At 55.7% G+C, this 14,709-nt stretch overlaps 5 protein-coding genes across 5 annotated transcripts; 2 read left to right on the plus strand and 3 right to left on the minus strand.

Moving 5' to 3' along the window:
* Window positions 1-542: 542 nt before the first annotated feature.
* On the minus strand, window positions 543-1,294 carry BKA78DRAFT_311684 (uncharacterized protein). Its single transcript, XM_066888236.1, has 2 exons — window positions 774-1,294; window positions 543-712 (listed from the first exon to the last, which is right to left on the minus strand). Exons 1-2 carry the CDS (start codon window positions 1,114-1,116, stop codon window positions 666-668), a joined length of 390 nt encoding a protein of 129 aa, XP_066745480.1. The 5' UTR covers window positions 1,117-1,294; the 3' UTR covers window positions 543-665.
* A 1,304-nt stretch (window positions 1,295-2,598) lies between these two features.
* BKA78DRAFT_311688 (major facilitator superfamily domain-containing protein) lies at window positions 2,599-5,026 on the minus strand. Its single transcript, XM_066888237.1, has 2 exons — window positions 3,367-5,026; window positions 2,599-3,315 (listed from the first exon to the last, which is right to left on the minus strand). The coding sequence occupies exons 1-2, from the start codon at window positions 4,793-4,795 to the stop codon at window positions 3,098-3,100; spliced, it is 1,647 nt and encodes a 548-aa protein (XP_066745481.1). The 5' UTR covers window positions 4,796-5,026; the 3' UTR covers window positions 2,599-3,097.
* A 313-nt stretch (window positions 5,027-5,339) lies between these two features.
* BKA78DRAFT_118291 (uncharacterized protein) lies at window positions 5,340-6,093 on the plus strand. The gene has a single exon (XM_066882376.1). The coding sequence runs from the start codon at window positions 5,602-5,604 to the stop codon at window positions 5,992-5,994; it is 393 nt and encodes a 130-aa protein (XP_066745482.1). The 5' UTR covers window positions 5,340-5,601; the 3' UTR covers window positions 5,995-6,093.
* Window positions 6,094-9,477: 3,384 nt separating this feature from the next.
* On the plus strand, window positions 9,478-12,150 carry BKA78DRAFT_351987 (N-alpha-acetyltransferase-like protein 15; the record flags this gene model as incomplete). Its single annotated transcript, XM_066891275.1, has 5 exons — window positions 9,478-9,559; window positions 9,608-10,438; window positions 10,486-11,583; window positions 11,630-11,731; window positions 11,792-12,150. The coding sequence occupies 5 exons, from the start codon at window positions 9,478-9,480 to the stop codon at window positions 12,148-12,150; spliced, it is 2,472 nt and encodes an 823-aa protein (XP_066745483.1).
* A 1,137-nt stretch (window positions 12,151-13,287) lies between these two features.
* BKA78DRAFT_294707 (HSP20-like chaperone) lies at window positions 13,288-14,209 on the minus strand (the record flags this gene model as incomplete). The annotated part of the gene is made up of 3 exons (XM_066886390.1): window positions 13,288-13,662; window positions 13,719-14,047; window positions 14,080-14,209. The coding sequence occupies 3 exons, from the start codon at window positions 14,207-14,209 to the stop codon at window positions 13,288-13,290; spliced, it is 834 nt and encodes a 277-aa protein (XP_066745484.1).
* Window positions 14,210-14,709: the final 500 nt, after the last annotated feature.

The following is a 14,709-nucleotide window of genomic DNA, read 5'->3' on the forward strand; positions in this document are numbered from 1 at the left end:
GTACCGACGCGGAAAGAGTACGAAATGGAGCGACGAGTCTATGTTCAAGAACTCACAGTCTCTCAAAAGGGCAATGAAAAAGGTCTCGAAAGCAGATGCCGAGAGGTAAGGTCATGGTCGGAGCCAGATCGCATTTACGGTAGTGTCACTCGAGTCTCTTGACTACCTAGCCATGATGGCAATCACGCGGCAGTCCATGTTTGTGGTACAAGTCAACGAGTATCTCATGTCCAAATCCTGAAAGCGTCCAACGATGCACCTTATTCGCATGTCCACCACGATCCTCCAACCACACGGCCTTTGGGGTTGTAGCTGCTCATATCACATAGCCCCGTTTCTGCAGGAGAGCGCTCCCTTTACGCACGTAAGCAGCATAGGTCAATACATGGAAAGACGAACAAGACAAACCGAAAGCACAAGCATCAGCAACCGCCAGCGACGATAACGAAGACGATGACAGTCAGCCCCCGGACCGGCCACACACGGACGGGGCTAGCAGCCGAAGCGGCTTGAAAGCCGCTCGCTCCAACGCCCCGGGCAAGTCCAGGTTCACGATCCAGGCTCGCGCGCGCGCAGTTGCCGGGGCCCCACAGCAACCCCACAATCGACCATTTACCCCATCCGGGCTCGCCCAAAAGCGGCAATCCAGGTGCCAAAGTGTCCGGTCAGGCGTCCTGGGGATGATGGAGACGGCGAGTGTGGGTACCTACGGCTGTGTCGTTATTAGCCTGTCTATTTCCCCCGTGTGTTGGTTGCTTGTCTTTTGCGTTTACCTCCTGGACTTCGTCTTTGGCGGTGGATGTTCCTTTGCATTCTTTTCCCCCTCGTCTCCCCTTTTTGCCCCGCCTGATTTGTCGCGCGATTCGTTGTTTTCCAGCTTCCTCCTGCGGCTTGGCTGCTAGTACGTGCAGTAGGGCGAGCGCTGGCGTCTGCACTTTGGGGGTTCCCTCTCCCCTTGCCGCTGCTTAACCCGACGACTTGCTTTCCTGTCAATATTCTCCGCCTGACTCCCCTCCTCTTCAGGTTGGTCTCTTCCATCTTGCTAGTCATTTCGATGTTTTTGCTGTCCTGCTCCCTTTCATCATCCATCTCCCATACCCACTTCTTTTCTAGCATCCTATAATGCCAAATTCTCTGCAGTCATTCTTGAAATGTACCATCTTGTCTTTGAATACTCCTCTCCTCTCCTCTACTCGGTCTTCGTCCCCGATCAACCCTCTCCATCCATCAAGGTGTCAAAATAGTCACTCGGTCCGTTTATTTCTTTCAACTCTCCCACACGTCCACCTGCGGCCAAGCCCACTTTGTCACAATCCTCTTTGCTACCAAAGTCTCGCCTGTCTGTTAGACTCTCAATTCTTTGGGAAGGGAAGGCCAAACCCGCAAGAGAAGGATCAAATACGACGGGCAAATTTCCCTCGCAGACGAAAGTCGCCAGAATGAAAAAAGAACCAAGATCAAGGAAGCGATGCGGACCAAATCAGCCACGTGGAGTTCAGCTGCACAGCTGCGCTGAGCAACACTGAGCCACAAGACGTCAGCCAGCCAGCCAGCCAGCGAATGAAAAATCGAACAGAAAAGCGAACGACAAAGCAAAAGGATAGAAAGACCTCGAGTAGAAGTGAAGGAAATCGGAGAGAAAAAGAGACCACTCACCGTCCAGCGGGTATCACCGGCAGCCACCAAAGTCAATCTCGACATCGAATCGCATCGCATCGCATCACATCGCATCGCGCACGCTCTCGCAACTCCAACGCCACTTCTCGCCGCCTTGTCCTCCATTTCCAAAGTTTCAAAACGCACTCACTCACTCACCTCATGACATGCACCCACTAATCCACCATCTCGGCTCCTCCCGCTCAAACGTCCACCACCACCCAACGCCAATCCAATTACCTTACAACCCGAGCGAGTCACGGCAAGCCAAGACGCGCCCTGTTTTCTCGGCACCCGCACTGCACGCGTTCCTCCACAACTCTATCTCGAACCTTACTCCGCCCAATGAAACGGCGAGGCCAAGCTTTGTGGGGGTCGGGTCGCTCTGCGGGGAAGGGAAGGGCACGGCGAGTCGCGCGCACACGACCGACCTGCTGCTCTGGGAGCCCAAGAAGGTTGAAGGACGGGGGCGCGTGGGTGGGTGGCTAAATACCTGACATCTACCTCCCCCCATTTGCTGTGCGGGTTTTGTGCTTTTTTCCCATCCCACGCACGTTGGCACTTCGCTCTGTTTCATTCGCGACGTCCAATTTTCTCGACTTTCTTCTTCTCGCTGGACGGTGGCCGATTGCTTTTCGCATGCGACGCGTGATGCGCGTGGTGCTCTGCGAGCGAAAGAGGAGGGGCGCAAAGGCTACGCTTGAAGCCGATGCGATGCGATGCGGACCCACAGAATACGACGCGATTGCGGCTCGTTGCACGTCGACTTTGGTTGAGGGAGGCGAAAGAGAGGGCAACCAACAGGATTAAGCTGGAGGCGCGTCAGTGTCAGACGGACACGGCTGAGAGAGCGAGGGAGTCTCACCAGGTGCGTCGGCTCGCGGTCCATTTCAAACAAATGATGACCGTCACTGTCGCTGTCACTGTCACGGCACACCGACATGATTTGAAAGTTTGATTCAGAGAGTTGACGCGACGCAGACATGTTTGGAAACAACAGCACAAACTCTGCCCACCACCCAACACCAACAACCACCATCACCACTTCCCATACAAAAAAAGCATTCCCTAATCCATCGACCAAAAACAACCACTCTATTCCTCTGAGCCTTCTTTGCGTTGCGTCTTGCGAAGCCAAGATGGATGCGGCGAAAATGTCGCGGTTGTGATGAGATCCAAGATCCAACTCAGAAAAAGAAAAGAAAAAGAAAATCAACCATCCAAAAAACGCCTTTGATCCATCAGGGCCAGGAACCGCGGGTATCAACATTCTGCCCAAGCCGCTCAGTCAAACGGCGACTCTCGACTCGACACGCATTGGCCTCGTCTCGAACGTCTTCTCTCTGTCTAAGAAAAAAAGACACAAGCTTCGTGATTTCGTTCAATTTCGTTAACGGATTTTTTGCTTTTTGTTGTTTTGCTCCACCACTGCATCGCCGGTTTACGCCTCGGCGTGGGATCCGGACACCGAAGTATTCCGTTGGACCTGGTGTGAAGCCTTCTCCTGGCCAATCTCCTGGGCGAAAGGCGACTTGGCGCGGATGATGGGTCCGTACCAGTAGAAGACGTAGATGGGGATCGTGACGAGGATGGCCAAGCATCCCAGGATGGTCGATGCGTAGGCGAGCTTCTTGGGTCCAGTGCCGATGTTGCTGTACACTATGACGGGTCAGTATGTTCTCTTTCTATGCAGGATGAGGAGGAGCTTACGTGGAGTAGCGTACAAGGCCGCGATACCAGCCAGGAAGTCACGAGCGAATCCGTTACCACCCGTCGCCGACGCAGAGTATGGACCGTATGCAGCAACCATGTAGTCAATGGTCGCCATGTAAATGGCGTAGTTGGCGATACCGACGAGGGTCGAAAAGATCAGGGGGGCGATCCAGTGGATGGGGGGACCGGTGCTAGTCCAGGCGAAACCAAAGAGACCAATGGTCAAGAGAGGTCCGGTGTAGAGAAGCCAGTAGAGACGGTACTCGGGCTTGAGGGTGCCGGCTCTCAGCTTTCGTCGCTGGATGACGAAGAAGGGCATGAAGGAGAAGTAGGCGATGAGGTAGCCGATGAGGAGCGGGATGAAAGCAAGACCAATGGTGACGGTGGTGAAGCCCCACTGCTTGAACACTGGCGAGTAAGACTCCAAGAAGGTGAAGATGAGGGCATCGGAGAAACCGCTGAGAAGAGACAGGAAGAGGACGATGGGCTCGGTGAGGAACATCTTGAAGGGACGGATCCAAATGGTGATGATTTCCTTGATGGGCATGCCACCGATGTTGTAAGTACCGGAGGCCTTGATGGCGGCCTTCTCGAGCTCGCCCTTGGTCCAGGCGTTTTCGTCGCCGTTCTTGCGACGCTCGGCAGCGATCTTCCTCATGAGGACCCTGGATTCAGTCTCCTTGACGGTGAAGAGATGCAAGATTTGGGTGACGCCGCCAAAGATTAGGGACAGCCAAAAGACCCAAGACCAGTGCAAGTTCTTCTGGACGAAACCGCCGACGACGGGACCAATGACACTACCTCCGACGGACGAGAAGACGACATAGGCGACGGCGAATTGTTGGTCGTCGGCCTCCCACATGTCGGCAACCATTCCGAGGGTGACGGAGCCACCAGCAGACGAGAGACCACCGAGGAAGCGACACACCATGATGGTGCCAAAGTTCTTGGCCAAGGCGCAGGGGATTTGCCAGATGTTGACGAGGAAGAGGGAGAGTTGTAGGATGGGCTTGCGGCCAAACTCCTCGGACCACGGAGCCCAAAGCTCGCAGCCAAAGGCGTATGCGACGAGGAAGATCATTTGACCGCAGCGAGCACCCTGGGCACTGAGGCCAAACTCTTCGGAAAGACCATCGACGGCGTTGGCGTAGATGCTGGCGTTGAAGTTCATGGAACACTGGATGACGAAGATGACGGAGAGGATGTACCACTTGTACCAATTCTTGTAGCAGAAGCCCAGCTTGGCGTAGACCTCGGGGTCATCCTCAGTGACGGTGGCTTGCCTCTTCTCAGGATCGAGGGGACCGCCGACAGCTTCCTTGCGCTGGACACCGCTGGAGGAGCCAGACTCCTGGCTGTTAGCCTTCTCCATCTTGGGGGGAAGGTTTGTTGAGTCGTTTCTTGGGGCGACGTCCAAGGACGACATGACGCGTGAGAAGTTGGCGAGAGCTGCGTGGGGAGAAAGTGTTGTTGGTTGGCAGCGTGGGGAGGGGGAGGAACAAAGGAAGAGGAGGGCAGGCGCGGCTTTATATAAGATGAAGCGGTAGAGCCTGGTGGGGAAAACGTGGTGGTGGGACTGCCTGGGGGTTGAGGTTTGGACTGGGAAGGTCAAGGGACAAGATTGGGACTGGGACGGCGTTTGGATGCGAGCCGTGGTTGAGTGGCTCTGGCTCTGGCTCTGGTCCCGGGCAGCGAGTCCGAGGTACATTAGCGCGTCATCGGGGCCGCCGCCCACGCCCACCTTACAGTGCCTTGCCTCTACGTCAGAGGGCACCTTGCCGTTGCAACACGTTTGGAAAACGCCGCCTTCGTTTCATTATTTCTGACCACCAAGTCAGCTCTCCAGGACTCCGATGTCAATGCGAATTGGTCGACCTGGCACTACGGCGACTACTGGCCCTGCCATCTACGCTTCGTTCGCACCAGCGACAGACGGTCGACTTGGAAGCACAGGCACTAACCGCAATGGGCTCCATCAAAGGCCAAGAAAGGACGGCATGGCCGTACGTAACAAGCTAGGAGTAGCAATTCTCCCCTCGACGGCCATCGCGACAGTCCAATTCTCGCCTCCTTTGCCATTGATTCGACATTGGCCCGCACGGCACGGATACAGTATGCGCTCAACAAGATGCAGAAGACACGGCCTGGCCCTTGGATCATGAGGCAGCGCGACCATTGCTGCAGACAGATAACCAGAGACACAAGACGGAGGAATCCCTGCGGTGAGATGGGATGGGGTCCGTTGCATCGGTTTACCTCTTGAGTGTTGCCGTCCGGGGCACGTCGTTCGTCAGTCGGGGCTCCGTGAGCAGAGGCCAGTCCCCGCTATGTGTGCTCCACACCATCTCCGGATTCTGCGCCCCGGCTTGCTGCACTCCGCTCTTCTGTGTGTCGCCGTGCTGTGGTCCGCATGCGACAAGTGGCCCATTGACAGCGACAAGACACGACAAGAGAAAACAAGCAGCACTATGGCTTGCTCGTGCCGTGTCGGTGGCGTCGATTCGATCGGTGGCGCACTCAAGCCTTGTTGCCCAGTGTGGGCTTGAGTCGTGTGCCCAAGAGCCTCAACTCTTTCGCTCTCACGCCATCGGTGCAACCCGACTTGCGCGCCTTTGTCTGCACTGATGGTGATGTTTGCAAAATCTTCCCTGCCGCTGCCGTTGCATTCGCTCATCCTGTTCCCTGCTGCCCGCTGATGCCGGCCTCAAGCATTGACCACTCACTGCCGTCGCCTGACTGCCGTGGCCCACTGTTGGCCACCACCATCCTCTTCTCCCCTCGTCTCCGGTTTGCCGTGCGGGTGCCATCATCATGATTGACACATGACTGCGCTAACTCCATCTTTCACCTTCCAGTGGATCCATCTCCGCCTTGGACGACGCTTACGGCTCGCAAACTCCCGCATTCTGCTGTCTTCGGCCACTCTTCGTCATCGCCGCGACCGGTCTCGGTTCTCAACCCCCGGCCCGCGCTCGGCAAATCTGCTATACTGCTCCCAAGGGGTCACGCCAACCACTTGCTTCGCTCCCGCTGCCGTCGCCCATTATTGCAACCTCCCCTGCTGTTAGCTTTGGGCGCAAATGCAGTCTTCCTTTTGCGGAAACACCCCCTGGGCTGCAGCGCTCTGGACTCTCGACCACAATCACTTCCAGTCCGCGCCTCAACGGCCTTTGTCTGCCATGTGAACAAGGTGGTGTGAGGAACGGCCCGTATGTCTTAGTGTACCGCTCATCACCAGAGCGCCTACTCTGCAATGACAAGCCCAGTCCCCAGAATTTCGGCAAAGGTGCCTGCGCCAGTATCGACTAGAATGTTGGGCTTCCAGTGTCGTAACACCATTGACTGACCCTCGACGTTTCACGCCCCTCGCTGAACTGCGCTACTCCAGATTCTCCGCATCCCCGCGTGTCCACACATCCCTGGCTGTCTAGCGAGGCAACTGACAAGCGCCCAGAGGCCAATGCTCTCAGGGTATCAGGTCAGACACCTTCCAGCAGTAGCAGCCGGCTTCCAACTGCGCCCATAGTCTTGTCGACCTGGTGGCAATAGCTCAGCAGACAACCCTCGCCAAGGCTCATTTGGTCAAGGTGAATTCTAGCCCTTTCGACCGGCCACAACCAAGAGTACACCAGTGTTTCCTGATGCTTGCCACCATGGCCGTCAAAAACTCAATGCCATAAACTAAATCACCTGACTGGAATACTGTGCCCTCTGGTCGGCTTAGCTTCTTGTCCCAGCAACCTTCCAACCAACAACCAAGTCTTTGCCTAGCCATCCGAACGTCCTTGGTTGCATCTCAACTGGTACACTAGTGGTAACTTGGATGGAAACCGTTTGAAAACTCAACATAACCATTAGTTACTCCTGGTAAAAATCCCTTGATTCGCCAATTCCCCCCTAACACCGGCTCCAATTATGTAAAGGCTGCCGACTAACCTCCCACACTAACCATCACGAGTAGGTTCTACCAGACTACTGCCGCCCTGACCCAACGGGCCATCTCTCTGCAGGGATAACTTGGTAAACGAGTGCTCGTGATTATGACGATACCTTCTAGGTTCACATTTTCCTTGGTAAAAATGGTAAAGAAAGGGAGCAATTCCAGAACCAAGCGCGCTTGGACCAGCTTGCTCCCTCCCAACGCCATAAGGTAGGCAAGAAGATCGCTGTCTTGACATTGCATCTCAATTCTTGATCCTCAGGCCCAATGGCACACATGCTACATCAATCCTGGTATTCACAACTCTCTCCATCGCAGTCATCCTTCCCAAATTTCTGGACGTTGAGATCTCTCTCCGATCAGAAGTGGTGCTCTCGAGACACTCCACAATCGCAGTGAACCGCAATTAGCAACTCCGGATTCATCGGTAATGTTCGAGTCGACAGACGTCAATTGGATCGGAACATTTATTCTAGATTTTCGATTGCATCGAACGCGCAACAGCTTCATCATCACCACCTGCGAACCGCCCGACTGAATAGAATGATCGACGAGACTGCTCGGGGCATCCACGTTTGCGGATACTCACTGCCCACTTCCCCGCATTTGGCACGAAAGCAGCGCGTGGAGATAACGACATCTTCGCGTTCGTCACCGCTGCTAAATTTCGGCTCCGCAAATACTTGGACGGCAGATAAGAGTACGAAACGGATGGTTGTGCTAAGTATTGGTGTCAGGGGCTTATCTGAACAACGTCCCTGACATTCCCCGCAACCGAGAAATGTGCTACGTGATGGTATACGAGATTGATGCGGAATCCTGAAAGGAAAGACGAGGTGAGTTGAGCATCTGGATGCGACTGCGGGCTCAAAAGGGCTGCGTAAGTTGGTGTTTTCCAGTAGCGGCCTGTTGTGTGTTTGCAGAGCCTTGTTCGCAAAGAACGCGCAAGCGTTTCCTTTCCTATCGTCTCATCCCATCTAGTATTTCCTCCCGCCGTCGGCACTCTCCTTTCTTCTTTCCACGCAACAAGCTACAGTAAATGCGGCAAAAGAATCGCAACGCACTTCCCAACGTGGCCACATTTCCGCTGGTCATCATGGTGCTGGCTCGTTACGTGTGCATGAATCGAAGACGGACCAGTCCGCGACGATCATAGGAGGAGATTAAGTGGGATGGCAGACTCGAGGTTATAGAGGTGCAAGTAAAGGCAGGGGATATTGAGATGCACTCAGACGGGACAATAGTCCGCTGTGAACACCAAGACATGACAACACAGGTGCGAGGAAAAAGCATGAAACGCATGCGGGCGTGGCAGCGGAACGTATACTCCTTATATGGCAGATTTTCGACGCATACGGGTTTGAAGAATGCTGGCGGACGGTTTGGCACATGGATCACTACTGGCCATCCATGTATATATCTGCGCTTTATAAACGAGAACTCCAACCATTACAGCTCACATGTCGCGGCCCCGCTGACCGCAGATGAAAATATCTCGACCAGCGCAAACCGTGTGTAGTAATATATCCTCTCCAACGGAACACCCGTCTCACCCAGAATACCGCAACCTGCGTCCCCATAATGAACTTGCCCAAACCTCGTCATGTTTCATCGTTCTCCGGGAGAAGGCTGATTCTAGAAAACGGAGAATCAACGCCAGCGGACTCCATCTATGATTGGCAACACGTGCCCAGCAGATGCCTGCTCGAGTTGTTGCGATTCAGCTTGTTGCCCCTGTGTCTACCGCCGATCATCGAGAGCGGATGTCTCCTGTGACCCTTAGCCATCGAATGATATAAGACATCAGGTGATTGCGCGCTGGTGGGCGTCGATACGCAGAATTTCAATTTCGCGAGCGGTGACGTGTGAGCGTGGTGTTGAGGGGAAGCCGAGCGGGAGAAGTAAACTCCCGACGACGCACGACCGGCGTTGGTTCAAAGTGCAGCCTCAGCGCCAGGCCGACTCACCTTCGAACCAGCGGCGCAACCCCATTCCTTCCGTAAGGGCCCTTGTACTTGTACAGATGATTGATGACCTTTGCGCGTGAATTTTGATCTCGAGTCTGATTGCGCGCCAGCACCCCCTCTCGTTGCCCGGACCCGCGCACACCACCACCTACCTCGCACGTAATCCAAGCTCCCCCGCCGGAGGAGGCACGCCACGACACAATGCCGCAACTCCTCAGCTCCAAGGAGGGCTCCCTTTTCCGCCAGCTCGTCAAAAATTACGAGACCAAGCAATACAAGAAAGGTGCTTCGACACGCGTGCATCCCCGTCCGCGCCGCTGACACTCGACAGGAATCAAGGCAGCGGATCAAATCCTCAAGAAGCAACCCAACCATGGCGACACGCAGGCCATGAAGGCCTTGATCCTCAACTCGCAAGGACAGACAGATGAGGCCTTTGCTCTAGCCAAAACCGCGCTCAAGAACGATGTCAAGTCGCACATTTGCTGGCACGTATACGGCATCCTCTATCGGTCCGCCAAAAATTACGACGAGGCCATCAAGGCATACAAGTTTGCGCTGCGTCTAGAGCCCGAATCAGTACAGATCCAGCGCGACCTGGCCACTCTACAAATACAAGTGCGCGACTACAATGGCTACATCGAGAGCCGCAAGACGATGGTCAAGTCCAGGCCCCAGATCCGTCAGAACTGGACCGCCCTCGCCGTTGCATACCACTTGGCTGGAGACTTCAATGCCGCTATTGAAACGCTCGAGAGGTACGAGGGTACGCTCAAGCAACCTCCGCCCCGCTCCGACCTCGAGCACTCGGAAGCCTCCATTTACAAAAACACCGTCATTGCCGAAAAGGGCGACTTTGAAGCCGCGTTGAAGCATCTGGATACCATCTACAAGACAAACGCAGACAGGACGGCTGTGATGGAGCTCCGTGCACAATATTTGCTGAAGCTTGGAAAGAGCAAGGAGGCAGAGCAGGCCTATAGGGAGCTCTTGGAGCGCAACAACGAATACCGGTTGTACTACGACGGGTTAGAAAAGTCCCTCGGCTTGGAAAGGTCTAACCAGGAGCATGTTCCCAAGCTTCTGGAGCTGTACGAGTCGTATGCGGAAAAGTACCCCCGGCTGGACGCTGCTAGGCGGATACCGTTGGACTTTTTGTCAGGTGAGCAGTATCGAGACGAGTAGAGGATCCTGACTGACGGAAAACAGGCGAAAAGTTCCGCACTGCTGCCGACAGCTATCTGCGGCGGCAACTGAACCGGGGCGTGCCGTCGACTTTTGCCAACGTCAAGGCCCTGTATCAGGACCCTGAGAAGAAGCAGGTGATTCAAGAGCTGGTTCTTGGTTATGAGACGGAGAAGCAGGCAAATGGCTCGACAGACAAGCCCGCCAACGGTGACTCGTCCAACCAATTCCACGAAGTTGTACTCTACTTCCTCGCCCAACACTACAACTACCACCTGAGCCGCGACCTCCCCAAGGCTTTGCAGTACATCGACCGCACCATCGAGCTCAACCCCAAGTTCGTCGACTACACCATGACCAAGGCGCGGATATGGAAGCACCTCGGAAGCACACCAAAGGCCGCAGAAATCATGAACCAGGCCCGGGAGCTGGACGAGAAGGATCGCTACATCAACACCAAGTGCGCCAAGTACCAGCTCCAGAACAACCAGAACGAGGACGCCATTGCCACGATGAGCAAGTTCACTCGTAACGAGGCCGTCGGCGGCGCGCTTGGCGACCTGCACGACATGCAATGCATGTGGTACATCACCGAGGACGGCGAGGCGTACGTGAGGCGCGGCGAGATCGGCCTTGCGCTCAAGCGCTTCCAGGCCATTTTTGACATCTTTGGCGTGTGGGAAGAGGATCAATTCGACTTCCACACCTTCTCGCTCCGCAAGGGCCAGATCCGTGCCTACGTCGACATGATTCGCTGGGAAGACCACCTCCGCGAACACCCCTTCTACACCCGCGCCGCCCTTTCCGCCATCAAGACCTACGTGCTGCTGCATGACAAGCCGGAGCTTAAGAAGCCCACCGCCAACGGCGACGAATCCCAGAGCGCCAAGGCCAAGAAGAAGGCGCAACAGGAGAAGGACGCGCAAAAGGCAGCGCCCAAGAAGCCGGCACTGGATGCGAATGGCGAGCCTAAGAAGGAGGACACGGACCCCGAAGGCGTGAAGCTGCGGGAGACGGAGACGCCGCTCGAGGATGCCATGAAGTGGCTGGGCCCGCTGCTCTCGAGCAGTCCCAAGGTCATTGAGGCGCAGAATGCCGGATTTGAAGTGTTCATCAGGAGAAGTAAGATTGAATGCACATTTTCGATTTGGCTTGCTAATGCTCGCAGTAGGAAAGCATCTCCTGGCGCTCAAGTGCCTCCTCTCGGCCAACGCCATCGACCCCGAGAACCCTACCCTGCACCACCAGACCATCCGCTTCCAACAAGAGCGTAAGTCCAGCCATGTCATATCTTCAAAGACCACGACGATGCTAACACCCTCCCTCCCAGTCGAGGCGTTCGCCAAAGCCCCCTCCGACGCCGACAAGCCCGTCGTCGAGGTCCTCAAGTCGCAATTCACCCTCATCCCCGCCGGCACGTCGGCCGCCGCCTTCAACACCGCGTTCCTCGAGCGCCACGCCAAGAGCGCGCCGCACGTCGTCGCCGGCCTGCGCGCACGCGTGCTGCTCGATCCCGCGACCAAGGCCAGGAGCGTCGACGAGGCCATCCAGACGGTCGGCTTCGAGTCGGCCGAGCTGGCGGATGCGTTCGCCGTCAGGGACGCCCTCAAGGAGTGGGAGGCGGCGCCCGAGGCGCTGCAGAAGTGGGAGAAGGAGGTCAAGGGGAGATGGGCCGAGGCTGTGTTGTGAGGAAGTGGATGATGATGTTGTGGACTCGTGCGCAGCGTGACGTTGGTTCTAGGGGAGGATATAAAGGGGTCGGGGAGAAATAGAGAGCGAGCGAGAAAGAGGGAAGAGAACGTAGCTGCGCTGCCAGCGTCATCTTCTGCCACTGGCCGGGCCGTCCGATTTGTCCAAAAATGTGTAGAGAGACCGCGAAGAGCAAACAAAAGAGACTGTTTTGGGCGAGAAGTACTGCATCGCGTCCTGTTGCATTGCATACATACGTTGGTGGTTGGGGTGAAAAGTTTACCGGGGATGCAGGACAGAGCATGCAAAGAGCAGACGAGAGGTGATGAGAAGGACGGGTTGGATTGAATCGAGAACCTTTCCTGGATCGATTTTCTCTTTCTCCACCTGAAGGGTCGATCTAAGAGACCCCGTACACATCTGTCATAGATGACTGTCAGACTGAAAGAGCCCAATCACATCGAACTCCTCTCCCAACCTTTTTGAAACCACGCAGAATATCCATCCTCCTTCATAAAGAGTCCTCCTAGTTTCAGCGCGCTGATATCTCGATGTTAGCTTTAGTAACAAGTGATGTCAACCATTTGATTCATGTGTATTTCAGGAGATTCTCGTAGAGAAAACCTTTAGCGAAAATTCTTGAGTTGTAAGTGAGGTTTCAAGAGTTGAGGGGACGGTGGAATTCGATTCCGTCCCGAGTGAAAAGGGAGGTTCGCGAATCTGCATGTACCAAAGGCTTCTTCTCATCGGCTCAAGACATTGAAAACGGGTGATGGTTGGATCGGAAAGCTAGGCATACATACAGGAGAGCAGACGTGGAAGTGGCAGTGGCAAAGAAATGGTGAGCCGTCAACGAGACGGCGAAGCAGGACGCTGATCCATGATATCCATGATTTCTTGAGGTGGGCATGACGGCAAGTAAGTAGGAAGGTAGGCAAGGCGGCCGCTGTAAAAGTCTCCCCCTTGGCCATAGCTTTTCTCATCAACAGAATCGCTGCTCTCTTCCTCGTGGCCAACTTGAGTGCCCCCCATGACGCTTACTTGGATCAAGTGCCATCCAACACCTCCCCAAGTCTGATGTTTGTTCCTGATTCGTCATCCACTCAATTCTCCTTTTCCTCACTTTCTTAGAAAGCCTCAAGCAACCTCCTCGACCTTCTTGGCCTCGCCGCCGGCCTTCTTGGCCTCGCCCTCGTTCTCGTCGCCCTCCAGCTCGGGCATGTCGTCGTCATCATCGCCGTCGTCGTCGGCACCTGCGCCAGCTGCGCCGCCCATGCCAGGCATACCGGGCATGCCTCCCATGCCACCCATGCCACCCATGCCGCCCATTTGGCCCATCAGGCCGGACAGGTCGGCGCCGTCGCCGCCAGCCGCCGCGCCCAGCTTGCTGAAGTCGATGCCGCCAAAGTCGCCGCCGGCACCGGGCATGCCGCCGGGTCCGCCGGGCATGCCGCCCATTTGGCTCAGGTAGTCGTCCTCGACGTTCTCGTCTTGCTCGTCCTCGTCGACCCACTATTCAAAAAAGTGGTTAGCATAGCTTCAAAGATGTTGGGGCTCGTCCAACGCACCTTGTCAAAGTCGGTCTTGACAAAGTGCAGCCTCTTGCTCTCCTTGAGCAGACGCGGCCAGTACTCGGCCGCGAGCTCCGCCTTGCGCAGGACCATCTCGATGTTCTTGCCCGTGTGGTTGATCTTGGACTCGTTCGGGTCCACCTCGGCGTACAGCTCCAGCTCGACCGCGTAGTCGACCTTCTTGGACTCCGAGTAGCCGCTGAATACAATCTTGGTCGGTTGCAGGTCCAGCTTCAGCTTGTCCTTGGGCACGTCCGGCGCCGAAATGGCCACGTAGACAATGTTGCGAGCGGGGTCCGTCGTCGAAGAGCGCTGCGCCCAGAGCACTGTGGAGAAGTGGTTGTTAGCATGGTGTAACTTTGGAGGTTTGTGGTGGCGATGGATTGGTGACGCGCGTAGGTGTACTGCGTTCTGCTGGAGCTACTCTTGCTGCGCGGAGCATTGAGGTTGATAGCAGGTCTCGACAGCAATTGACGTGCACACGTCATTCGGCCAAGTCAGCCAGGAAGCAGAAAAAGTCTCCGTGTGTTGTCTGCGCGACATTGGCGTGCACGAATCGCAGAGAGCAGCGGCAGCGGCAGCAGAGCGCAGTGGCGGGAACGATTGGCGGCGGGGTCAAGGTGAATTGGTTACCTTCGGGAGTCAGAGTTTGGGACATGGTGGCGAGAAAACGTGTCTAGTCGCTTGAAGGTAGAAGTGTGGATGAAGCGGTCGCGACGATGTGATTCGGTGCGGAGTGAGTTGCAGTGGTATGCGTGAAGTGGAGAGAATGGAAAAGGTGGTGGTGGTGGTTGGGCGCAGGGAAGCTTTCAGTTTGTATGCGGACTCGCTAGCGCACGCGCAAGGCTGAGACTGCGGTAGAAGGCAGTAGAAACTGAGACGCTGTGCGCGCTTCACCTGCTGCCGTCCGCCGTGCAGAGCAGCTCTACAACGGCTGCTCAACTCTGCGCAACGCCCAGTAGTCAGCCGTTGCTGGCTGTTTACCTCA

Source organism: Phyllosticta capitalensis, assembly GCF_038381095.1.
Source record: "Phyllosticta capitalensis strain CBS 128856 chromosome Unknown BKA78scaffold_4, whole genome shotgun sequence".
Lineage (NCBI taxonomy): Eukaryota > Fungi > Ascomycota > Dothideomycetes > Botryosphaeriales > Phyllostictaceae > Phyllosticta > Phyllosticta capitalensis.

What these genes read in the sequence shown, in the direction of transcription:
- BKA78DRAFT_311684 (XM_066888236.1), bottom strand. Translation starts at nt 1,116, where the DNA reads ATGCTAGAAAAGAAGTGGGTATGGGAGATGGATGATGAAAGGGAGCAG. An exon ending in CCAAAGACGAAGTCCAGGAG is followed by an intron (nt 713 to 773) that starts GTAAACGCAAAA and finishes ATAACGACACAG; the next exon opens with CCGTAGGTACCCACACTCGC.
- BKA78DRAFT_311688 (XM_066888237.1), bottom strand. Translation starts at nt 4,795, where the DNA reads ATGTCGTCCTTGGACGTCGCCCCAAGAAACGACTCAACAAACCTTCCC. An exon ending in GGCCTTGTACGCTACTCCAC is followed by an intron (nt 3,316 to 3,366) that starts GTAAGCTCCTCC and finishes GACCCGTCATAG; the next exon opens with TGTACAGCAACATCGGCACT.
- BKA78DRAFT_118291 (XM_066882376.1), top strand. Translation starts at nt 5,602, where the DNA reads ATGGGGTCCGTTGCATCGGTTTACCTCTTGAGTGTTGCCGTCCGGGGC.